At 43.8% G+C, this 12,221-nt stretch overlaps 1 protein-coding gene across 2 annotated transcripts in view; it reads left to right on the top strand.

Moving 5' to 3' along the window:
• Positions 1–639: 639 nt before the first annotated feature.
• IQGAP2 (IQ motif containing GTPase activating protein 2) overlaps positions 640–12,221 on the top strand; it is a 107,637-nt gene continuing 96,055 nt past the window's right edge. For both annotated transcript variants that reach the window (XM_074166862.1, XM_074166863.1), the window contains exon 1: positions 640–731. In XM_074166862.1, coding sequence (XP_074022963.1) covers positions 667–731 — 65 coding nt within the window. In that variant the 5' untranslated portion in view covers positions 640–666. The remainder of the gene's footprint in view (positions 732–12,221) is intronic.

Genomic DNA, 12,221 nt, shown 5'->3' with positions numbered 1-12,221 from the left:
CAGAATCAGTCATCCTTAATAGTCTGGGAGAGTGTTTTTATGGGAAGTGATGTGGTTGCAGCAGTAAGTAGGGTGTGAATACCACGGCTTGTTCATTTGATTACAGCCCTCATCAGCCCCGTCAGTGGGAGTCAACTCAGTCTGTTGCAGTCCCACAGGTTGCTGAAGCTGCAGCTGGTTCCCAAATTTCCCTTGAGATAGATCTGCAGTGTGTTATTGTCTTCATCTCTACTGCCGAGGCTCTGCTTAGCACAGGGCTGCTCCACCCACTGCTCCTTCGAGCTTCCACATGGGAGTCCTCAAACTCCTCAGGATGCGAAAGCTGAAACTCTGCTGGGTCCCAGCCTTGGTCCCACGTGTCTGAGTGCTCCATCCTGCCCCCAAACCACTCGATATACAAAGAACAATGCGTGCCTGGTTTTGAACAAGTGAAACTCGAGGAATTCACCATACAGAGAACAGCATTTTCTTGGTGATCTAAATATTTCTGCACCATGTTGTGAAAGGCCTCTTCTGAGGAGGAGGGATATTTTAATTTATTTTCTGCAGTAATTTGCCTAGGTTCTCAGGAAAATTACTCTAAGAATCACCCTTGACTCATGTGTAACTTGATATGGGTTTCTGTTTGCAGCTATTGTGGATGATGAAAGGCTTTCAGCAGAGGAAATGGATGAGAGGAGGCGTCAGAACATTGCTTATGAGTATCTGTGCCACTTAGAAGAAGCAAAAAGGTAAGTAAATGAAAGCACACTTATACCTGGCCTTTAAATATGGAAGTTCAGGACTGTTGTGTTCTTGAGCATTGTAACTTCTAATTCAACCTCTTAAATTACTTAGATTAACTTAATTTTGGAATTTTATAGCATTTAATATGAGAAACTAATGCCCAGTGTAAAAAATTTAATTCAAAGAAGGGTTTAGAGATAAGACAACCTCCTCAGAGTTGCTGTGGTGACCATCTTCAGTGAAAGTAGGGGCTGGATACTAAAACCGAGGCCTGTGGTTTTGTAAGAAGCTGAGTCAGACCTATGTGACTAACTGGGGAAAGTCTTTTGTTCTTGACTGTGTGGTCGTGCTCCCTCCTTGGCCCTAGTGCTTGTGGAACGACTCAGATTGCTAAGATGGCAGAAAATCACCTGGGCTCTTACTGGGTCAACGATCCATATCATCTCAGTGTTTCAATGGTAAGTGCAGGGCAATAAGATAACCTGGACTCTGCTCTTTCTTTAGTACCTCTAACCCGTTGGTCAGGACTACTCATGTCTCGAAGCGAGAATCTGTCATGAGTCACAGATCTGCAAGTACATAGGGATTTTATCACCTTTGTATGCTATGTACACTTCATTCTCAAAACAAATATTCAACAATATTTTCATAATTACTGAGCGAGGAAACAAGGTGCAATATCCTTGTATTTTTGGAGTAGCTTGAAGTGCTGCTATCGTTGTATGTAAAAGCATATTTTACATTCAGTGTGGTCAGAATTTTTCAAAGATGCCTCTTGTACTCAATTTATTGCCCTGGGCACCACTGGTAAGTGTTTTGCTTCTGCTCTGCATTTGTTGATGGTGGTTTTAGTCCTGAAATTTAGTTAGATCACTTTCCTAGGAATTTCTGTGGAGAAAAGAAAACTGATTCGTAGTACAAGCTTGGGAAACCTCAGTGTGATGACAAATCACAGGATCTTTAGAATGAAGCAACCCAGCGTACTTCAGTCAGGAATCAACTGTTCCCTGAGCTTTGTTTCCTCACTGCTCCATTCACCAACACTGTGTGGCACTGACAATTACCTACTCAGCAGTCACAGGTCAGCTAGCTGCCAATGATCTTGTCCTATGGCTGTTGTTATAAAAATCAGCCATTCTTACTTCCTATTCACTATGCTGCCCCATTTGCTGTAGCAAACGTTGCCTCCTTTGCTCTTTCTTCCTCTTTCAACTGCAGAGTGATTCCCCATTGATATATTTAAGATGGCAAGTGTCTTACTGCTGCCAGAGAGTGCTGTCCTGCTCCGAGCGTTCCTGTTGCCTTCGTTGTGCAGTTGCACGAGATTGCCCTTGGTCAGCTGAGTCAGCTCACTATGCTGGCAGGAAATTTGTACCTCTTTTGCTGAGTTAGTTTTCTAGTGGTTTAGTGAGCTGACTAGTCTGATCAAGGGGTCAGAGGAGACTCAGTGCTGGGAAGGGGACGGAGTGCAGCTGCACTCTTGAGAGAGAGGAGGGAGCAAGTCTCCACCTCACTTGCTGAGAGATTAGTTCAGCTCCACCATCTTGGGAAACCTCAGTGAGTCAGGCTTTGATTTTACTCAAGGTTCCTCCTTGGTTTGCAACTTGCCTACCTGCTGGCTTCTGGCAAGATAGGAATAACATTTAGTCTGGAACAAGTTGGAACATAGGAGGTTCCACTCAAATATGAGAAAAAACTTCTTCACGGTGAGGGCTGCCCAGGGAGGTTGTGGAGTCCCCTTCTTTGGAGATTTTCAAGACCCACCTGGATGCAGCCCTGAGTAACATGCTCTAACATGCTCTAGGCAATCCTGCTTCAGCAGGGGAGTTGGACTACATGATCTCTATGGTCCCTTCCAACTCTAAAAAATTCAGTGAAATTCAGTCTCCAAATCCAACTTTTTCTCTTGTATTGCTATTATTACTAATTTATCTTCCTTGCTTTTTTCACCCTCCCTCCTTCCCAGGGCTACTTGTCACTTCGAAGTCAAGTCCTCTAGTTCATTTGAAGCATCTCCCTTGATGTTTCACAAGGAAATGTGAAGCTCTTTTTACAGCTAATGACTTAACATCTGCTATAAGTAGCCCCCTCCCCTTCCTTGTATTTATTTTCATATGGGGTCATGCCACAGCAGTGTTCTAGAGGTGATGAGACTTTGCAGCCAGAACAGTCCCTCCCAGGGCTATTAGCTACCTGGAAGCATTTCTGGATCTTCATTTGGAAAATTGGAATTTACTGGTAATGTTAATGACCAGTGCCTCCTACTGCACGAGGTGGAGATGAGTGCTGTAGTGTAAGGAGCCTTGTGCTTCCCCCACGAAGGGGTTGGGTTGTCATGGGTGGAGCTGATGTGGCAGCCTGATGCTGCTGAATGTCCTCCTCCTGTGCCTCAGCGCACCAGCCCCAGCACTCACTAGGGAGGAGTGGGTGGTGATTCTGCGGGTGCTCTCAGGTGGACAGAGCTGCTGGAGGGGTAAAGAGAGGGTGAGGGAAACTGTTGGGGTAACTCAGTGGCATCGTGAGACTTTGCCCTCAGACAGACTCTTACTAATGTTAAAACAACCCGGCAACAAACATGTTAAATGTAAACTGAAAGAGGGGAGATTTAGATTAGATACTAGGAAGAAATTTTTTCCTATGAGGGTGGTGAGACACTGGAACATGTTGCCCAGAGAAGCTGTGGACGGAACATCCCTGGAGGTGTTCAAGGCCAGACTGGATGGGGCTGTGAGCAACCTGCTCTAGTGTGAGGTGTCCCTGCCCATGGCAGGGGGGTTGGAACTTGGTGATCTTTAAGGTCCCTATGATTCTATGTACAAAAAAACTTGCAGAAACAAGCAGAAATGCTTGTGTCTCATGGCTGTGTAGCCCCTAGCCCTGCTCCCTCTGGAGGCCAGTAAGGCTGTCTGGGGAGGGTAGGCCAGCTGCAGGGACAGGCTGGGGTGGTAAAGGTGCACGGTTGTGTTCTCCCCTGCTCTGACCTGGCGAAATGGCAGCATGAGAAAATGTTGTATCTCTCCTCATTGCACAGTTATCGCCCTCTCTGTGTACTTGATTAGGGGTGAAACAGGTTGGCATACAGTCTCTGTTCTCTACTGGTACATTTATAGCATTTTCTTTGTCACAAGAGCCTGAACAAAACCGGGGACTCTGGAAAGCAAGATAGCAGCCTTGGAGGGAGAAAGGTGGTTGTAATTCAAACTGCAGTGAAACAAGACCAGCAAAAGCTTGGGAGGCTTGGGTGTAGGGTGTGCTACCTCGGCAGCACATGGTGGGTCCTGCCTTTCAGCTGTACTGGGATGCAGTTTCGCAGGAGGCACCAGCTGATGGGTCAGCTTTTTGCTGCTGTTGAATGGAGAGGTCCCAGCTGGGTGATCACCCCTGCTCCCCAGCACTGGAGCAGCCCTCGTGGGATGCACAGGCCCCTTTCCCTGGCTGTGTGATTGTGGCAGCGGGGCTGGGTCGGAGGAGGCAGGATGCTGCCCTTGGCTCCAGGTGCGGCAGCTGGTTGTGGAACTGCCTGAGCTATGGCTGCTGCCTGCTTGCTCCCAGCAGCGCCCTCCTGGGCGAAACCTGGGGGCAAGAAACGCCTCTCTGACATATTTGATTTCTGTTTACAGTTGCAAGCTTTTTTTTTTGTTTGTTTTTTGCTTCTATAAAACTTGAATGCACAGAGAAGATGTTTTAGTATTCAGAACACCGTGGATAGCAATGACAATAAATAGACTGAAATGGGTAGAGTAAGGTGAGTTTTTCCATTCAGCTGGCAGCTGCTGAAATGACAGCAAATACAGTTTCAGTTAATCAACAGTGTGCAAACACAATGTGTGGCCCATATTGAAGAGTAATAAATATTGAAATAAGCAATAAATAGCAAAAGATTGGGGCAGAGCTTGGCTGGGACAGTACTATAGTAGGGGTTATGTTTTTTTTTTCTCATTGTATTTGTAATGGAAATATTATTCTGTAGCAGCTCTGCATTTTGAAATGCCAAAGTTAATTAAATGGGTGAAGAATGTGTACTTTTCAGCTGCTTTGCAGACCACTGTTTGCACACTTACTTTCTGTAGCCCAGCTTTAATAAAAACTTTCTAAGTTTAACATGAAAGGAGAATCCTGTCACTGGTAGCTGATGCTCCTGCAAATGCCTTCTGTACTAGGCACAGGATCTTTTGTATATATACAGTATAGGAAATTGTTTTTTAAACACAATGAGCAGGCTAGTAATATCTGCAGAGGTCATTAATGTTTGAATAGAGTGTTATATTTGATATTGGAGAAAAATCATTTTGTTCTATTAGATTACTGGCCCTTTTCTCCCCAGAATCACTCATCTGATAAATCGAGTTTTTGGTTGCTCATATATGTAATTTGATTTATTACTTTTGTCTTTAAAGAAAATTTATTGCATATTAAAAAAAAAAAAGTAGAGAAAAATGGATAGTTACCAGTATCCTTGAACTCCTGAGAAGAATAAAATCAATATCAAGCATTTAGGAGTAGGGATTTTTTTCACTCCCAAGTAATGTAGCCATGGGTGCCTCTAACAGAAGCTCTCCAGACATACCAATACACTTCCAGTATCACTTGCGAAATTCTTCTGTTAAATAACAAAGTCTTAAGGTGAATATGAACAGCTGTGACACAAGCCCTAATGTCATATTGGATTAGGTTAGTTTTAATAGACAAAATTTACCACAGCATCCTCCTGTCCAAAGATTATTTTTGTAATACCCAGAATGTCAGATTCTGTCTTGAGCTTGGCTTTTGTTGTTGCTTGTCTCTTTGCAGATATGCAATTATCGTGCTGTAAATGATAATACAGATTTGAGGGGTTTTAAACTGTGATTGAAGCTTTGGCATATAATTCAAACCAAGTTCACAGTAAATCTGTTGTGGCTGGCTAGGGTTATAATCATCCATAATTAGGCAGACACTATTTCTCTTGGCTTCTTGGAAATTATACCTTATGTTAAGCTTGAATTTGAACCATGGCAGGCCTCATTTTACTAACCTTGTCTCTGCATGAAATGGAATACACTTTTTTTCACAAAGTAGATGCTGCGTTTTCATAACCAGAACCGCTAGCATTTGTCTTATTTCTTTTTACTTTTCTTACTCAGCCATTCAACGGGATAGGAACTTCATGAAACACTGAAGCTTTCACTTCAATGTTAGGACAATGAAGACACAGTGAAGGAAACTATCCAGGAAAATTTTTTTTGAGAAGTAATTTTTTGTTTTGAAAACATAAAACCTCATTCTTTTCCAATATCTTTATAATAGAAAACCAAATAATCCATTTCACATTCCAAACCCTGCCTGCTTCATTGAATTGTTTTTTATTAAATTAGTTTGCAATGGCTAGTTGTGGTATTGGTCACTGATGAGATCACAGTTGGAAGCTGCTGTGTAAAAATGTACGTGCAGTTTAACATACTTAAAAGGTCAAACACTGAATGCTTAATTGGCTTCAGTTAAAGTTAAGTTTTGCAGTACCATAGCACCATAGAAAGCTCAAGCTGCTCCAGTTGTTAAGCCCGTGGGAGCATAGAGGGTTGCTTTGGAGCTCACCCTGTTCACCTGGGTCTTATGAAGGCTTGGTACTACAAGTGAATTCTGCCAGGCTTCCTGCTGCTGTTTCTCCATGAGCAAAGTTGTGGCAACTGTGCAGCCCTGGCAGGCTCATGAATGAATTAATGCCACTCAGATGCTCTATTTTAAGTCCATTTCTTTCAGACGACTGGAAATCTTTAAAGCTTTGTGCTTAAAGGTAAATACATAAAACTGTAATATAGCTGTACAACTAGCTGGCAGAAAATGGTAAGATACTTCTAAGGAACCTGTTTTGTATGAGTTTGTCCAAAAAAATCATTCTTCTGAGAGTGGTAGTCTACTAACACATTGTAGATTATGAACTTTGGCTCATCTTCCCCTCTGTCTGCTTTAAGCATGATAAAGCACCAGTCAACACAGCTGGCAGCAGGTCTGTAAAGGCCAAATGTTTAAAATTAGGGTGCTTTATGAGATGAAATTTTTGGGAGAATCATACTTAGCCAGGGTATACAGGTCCCTGAAGTAACTCAGTCCGCACAGAGGTATTGATCAGCCAGTATACTTGCTGTTTCATGTCTTGGTCCTTGAGGGTACTCACCTAGCAGACAGACTGCCAGCTATTGAGTTGAACAGGTTTTTTGTTCCATGTAGTTATACAATTGTACAGATATGCCAGAGTTTTCATATGGAAGTGTCAGTGATATCAATCAATCCGATAACTGCTTGGTGAGTGGTATTTGCATATGAAAAGTCATAATGGTAAAACCTGAAGGAGAGAGAAACCTTTGTGCTAGTTTCTGTACAGGATGCATTGACCTGCTCACTGGGATGTTGAGGTAATTTGTGCACATGTTATGGGTCATTGCTCAGTGTGTATAGTTGCGGAATAATGCTGCTGAGTAATGATGGATGTGACCTTTGTTTTTGGAGAGTAAACCATATGGCACTTATCCCGTAGCATGCACTGAAGCTAACAGTACAGCCACTTCTGGGCCAGTTCTTTTTCCCAAAGTTTTCCACTTTTATTTTTGGCATCACTCTCTTGCAAAAGAAACTGTGATTTTTATTTTATCTTATTTTTCTTTTAATAGAAAATTGACAAATTTGAAACTAGTTCATACTCTGATGCCCTCATATTTGTGTATTGTGTAGGTTCAGCTTCACCAAGAGAGCACATGGCATCTTCATTTTTCCTTCACTCTCCCCTTTGGAGCTTGGATTATCCGTGGTGCAACTCGAAAGCCTGTTTAACTTTACACTCCACCCATAAGACTAGCTGCTTGCCAATCAAACAGATGGCTTCATTCTGCACCCTGAGTAGCTCCTAGTGAATAATAAGTGTAACCTAAGGTGGCCTCACCAAGGTATCAGTAGTAGCTGAGTCATTATGGTACCATATGGAGCAAGACAAGGAATAGGGAAGCAGGCTACCAGAGGAGGCTGGAAGGGATTCTTGCACATCACTGACCAAAACTTAAATATCTGGAAGGATAGCAAAGGAAAGATTGAAGTTGAGTTGTTCAGGGAGGAATACAGCTGTGGCTATTAGAGGTGGCAGAGGGACTTGAAGTTTGCACCTTACCTAAGGGATTCATATAAAGTTGCTGTTGGGAAGAACCTGTGACAGTAACTGTGGGATGGAAGGTCACTGTTTCATCCTTTGCTTAATGTTAAAGGTCTTAACTGTTGCTTTTAACGTTTGGGTAGGCCCTTCTGCACTGTGGACTCTGCTCTGTAAGTCAGAGTGTAGATTCTATTCATCTGAGAGCAGCCAAGGCCTTTGCTTGCCTGTATGTTAATGACGGAATAAATCACAGCATGGGTGCCAGGGCACATATGTTGTATGCCCACGCCACTCGTACTGACTGTGGGCTGTGGGGAGGTTGCATGCTACACTACTGGTAGTGGTGCATTCTGCCTGGCATGTATCCCATTGTTCTATGACTCTTGTGTAGCATTCAGAAAGCTTTGATATGTTGTCATGTGTCTGTTTGCTGTGGACTGGAGGAGGAAATTACCTGGGCTGATGGAACTTGCTTTTTAACAACTCCCTTGCAGGAGTGTACTTTTCACATGCTGAGATCCTCCTTTCCCAACTGCCATGTCCTGGAGAGCTGTTGATCTTTGGAAGAAGTGTTTATTCAGGCTTTTGCAGAAACTGCTGTGGGGAGATGTGAATGGCTCTCCATAGATCAGAAAAGCTGAGGCAGCAACTCTACTTGGTGACTTTTGTAACACTATTTTGTGCAGACCACTGCTGCTGGTGAGGAGCCCACAGGTAGCGCTGGTGGGATCTCATTGTGATGGAAACAAGAAACTGAGTGTTCACAAGAAACACACTTCTAGAGCAGGAGGCTTTTGCTATAGTTTTGTGGATGCTAGAAATTCAGGTCCCTACAAATTGCTTAGCTGCTCCTTTCAGGCTGGTGATCCTAAAATTGGTCCAGTAACTGTTGAGATTTGCAAAGTAACCAGTGTGACACTGTACCTCCAGTTCTGGACTGGAAAAACAACCCAGGGAGTGGAGGGGTCAGTGCACACTGAACATGTAGATGTGACCTTGCACCTAGCTTTTGCCTACCAGCTACTGCAGGCAAGCACTTAACGGGATAAAGCAGCTGCTGAGGGATATAAGTCTGGGTTCCCTTAAAAATCACATTTGGTGAAAATATCTCAACAATTCACTGACTGGAGAAGGAGCACTGCCACAGTTTGTACCTCCTATCTCTAGGCATAGAGTAATGCTAGAAAGTGCTTTGACTGTTGGTGTTGCTCACTACAGACCACATGAATCCTGTGTTAGTAGATACAGCTATTGCAAAATCCGCAGTGTTCCCCACCATGAGATCAGTGGCAGCCCTCTGTGAGGGAACTGGTTGCTGACAGAATTTTGGAAGGTACTTTTTAAAGCAACACGTGGTCAGATTCATAACCAAGCTGGTTAAGTAGAGCGGGTGTCTGTTTTAGTGTGTGTACTGCATGGTGCTTCTGATTGCTGTCAGTCTGTTTCACGTGCTTTAAGAAATACGGCTTTCTGCTCACATGCATTTAAATTCAGGGATTTATGAAGAGGTGGGGCACAGCAGTGTCCCAAAGTTGCATGCATGCACCTTGCAGGAGCTTGGATATTTGTGAGATCACCTCTTCTTGATGTTCTGGAGCCACCATCATTTGAAGCTGACAGTGTGACAGCCTCCCATAAGAGTTTTTGCTATTTTTGTTGATAGACATAGAGATAAGCATGTGCAGGCCTCTGCGTGGGGCCAAGTAAAACCCTCACATTCTCTCCATCTGACTCGAGGTACGGGAGGGCTGTGAAAATGGCTCTCAGTGCTTCACTCTTCATTTGTTTTCTAGCTGCCCATGTGTCCCGGTTTGAAGTGAAACCGAACCAATTTTCTGTTCTGTAACTTTACATCCTAGCTAGGCCTCCTCTAACTCTCTGAAATTAACGGCATATTGTGGAGAAAACTGCTCGTTCTCAGAGTGATAAGCCCAATGTTTGTGCTCCATGCCAAGGAATGGTATGCAGGGAGGCCCTTGCTTATACTTATTGCTGTAACAACCAAGGTCAGCCAATTTCGTTATTTGCCCCCTTAGAGGGTCGGAAACGGAAAAAACGTAGAGGGGTCACATCAGTGGGGAGGAGTGGACAGGACAGGTGACCCAAACCTGACCAACTAGGGTATTCCATCCCATCTGCCCCATGCTCAGTATAAAGGCTGAGGGATCAAAGGGTCAGCCCCCTTCCTGCGATGGCCGACGTCCAGAGAGGACTCTGTCTGTTCATCTGCCTTTGATCCCGATCCGTGTGTTCCTGACTCCAGAGCTGGAATCCAGTTCCCATTCGTCACTGAGTCCAGTCTGGGACTTCCCCAGTGCCTGCCGGTGATGTGACTGTCATCCTGGGAGCTTGATACAGTTTTGTATATATTGTATCTATTTCATTATTTTCTTCTTTATTTTTATTTTAATATTAATTTTTCATTAAAGTAGTTTAGTTCATTCTAAACTTCTGAATCTCCTTATCTCTTTCTCCTCCTCTCTCCTCTTTTAGGGGGGGGAAGGGGGGGGGAAGGGCCATCTGCCGGTCCGGTTTTGGTAAATTCAGCCAAAACGACGACACCATGTTTCTTCTAATCGCTTATGCACTTTCTGTAGTGGATAGGAAGAGAGATTTCAGGGTAATCTCTTCAATCCCAGATATAACACTGACAGGGGAAAGGTTCTCTTAGCAAAGCCATTCTTTGGAAAATTAAGCGATGTATCTGTTTTTCAGCTGAGTTCAGGAACTGGCTTGCATTCTTGAATTAGTACAACCTAAACTAATCCAGTCGCATGTATGAAGGAATGTTTTCTTTAAAACCCAAACAAAAAAATATTCCTTGCCAAGGTTTTCATGTTGGAGTTCCAATCACATGAGGTTGTCAGAGAACCTCTTAAATACCAGCGCATATGTAGGTGAAAAAAAAAATCCATGGAGTTACCTGTTTCTATTTGTAAAAAGAGAAATGGTAGCCCAAAGTATCCTTGCTATAATTGTCCATAGTGCATGCATTCAGAATTAGCTCCACTAGCTGCAAAATAAAGAGTGAAATAGTGGTTGTCTGTTTCTGCAGTGGCAGCAGTACATGGCCTCTGAAGGCTTAATGTATTCCACGCTTTCTGCTGCACGCTAGCATCATTCTTGACAACTAAGGCCTGAAATTGGTTTCAGAAGTAGAGACTGAGAGCTGTGAATGGGTTTTGAGCTGACAAATTTGAGTCTAGGAGAAGGCCTGTGAATGAATCCTCTCAAGTGAATGAATTCAGCTGCTCTTGAGCTTGAAGTGATAGGAAGGATTTCACATGACTTCTAGTGACTATAAGTGCTACGCAGGTTCTGGCTTGGAAGCAGAGACCTCCAGTAGCTGCAAGTGTAACAGCTCTACGAGCTTGAAGGGAAGAGAATCTTGCAGGTTTTTGTTTTTATTCAAGTTGAATTGAGAAGTATTGACAAGTGAGTTGTTAGAGCGTTGAGTACAGATTTATTCTGGCAGGATGATGGTTAACTGCATGCGTAACTTTCCAGATACTCAGAGGACAAACAGCTAGGCTGCCCTGGGATGAGAACTCAGACTTGCAATTGTAACGGTGTGCCATAAAAGTCTGTGGTGCAGGAGTACTCTACTCTCTTCTGAGGCAGTGGACATGAGGGCCCGAATTCTAATCCTGGCTCTTTTTGCTCCCATGTGGGTTATTAAAGCTTTTGGATTATTGGTGGTGCATTTGTTCCGCAAGGGAAGTGGTAGAGCTAGTCTGACAACTCAAGCTCTTCCGCCATCTATAGCTTGTTAACTATTTCTAAAACTTGGTCACCATCAAAGCAGATGGGAACGTTATAAAATTTGGTGCAGTGAGCATAAGAGAAACTCTTGTAACGAATTAAATTGCCTTAAAACCAATGCTTTTCATTGCCGATATCGTTCTGCTCCCTAACAGTCTGCCTGTTGCAGGGTCAAAGGCAGAATTTGCACATGAAGGCAATAAAAGTCGCAGTGGTTCCTGCAGCCAAGCATCCCTCACTGCACAGGAATTGCCTGGGCATAGTTATATGTTTGTTTCACAGTCTCCCAGTCTTCCAGTGCTCTCAGAAGCATTGGAAACAAGGAGAGAAAGGGGAATAGTTCACTGGATGCACTGGCGTGCAAAAAGTACCCTGCACTGGAGGCGTAAAGGTGGGAGGAATTTGTAGAGGACCGTTGAATGCAGGATATGGACCCTGGCTGCTTCTCCTGGGCTGCGAGACTGGGTGGGTGCATGGAGAACGCTGCTGTATGCCAGCCGTGCTTCCCCACAGGACACCCTGTCACTGGTCTTATGGAAAGCTTCAGAGCATCAAATGCATCATAAGCCACACTCTGTGGCAAGAGAGTCTTTAAAGCATGACTGCCAAAACA

This window comes from Numenius arquata, chromosome Z, assembly GCF_964106895.1.
Source record: "Numenius arquata chromosome Z, bNumArq3.hap1.1, whole genome shotgun sequence".
Lineage (NCBI taxonomy): Eukaryota > Metazoa > Chordata > Aves > Charadriiformes > Scolopacidae > Numenius > Numenius arquata.
The sequence above is the reverse complement of the archived record's forward strand: the minus strand, read 5'-3'. Positions and strand labels throughout refer to the sequence as shown.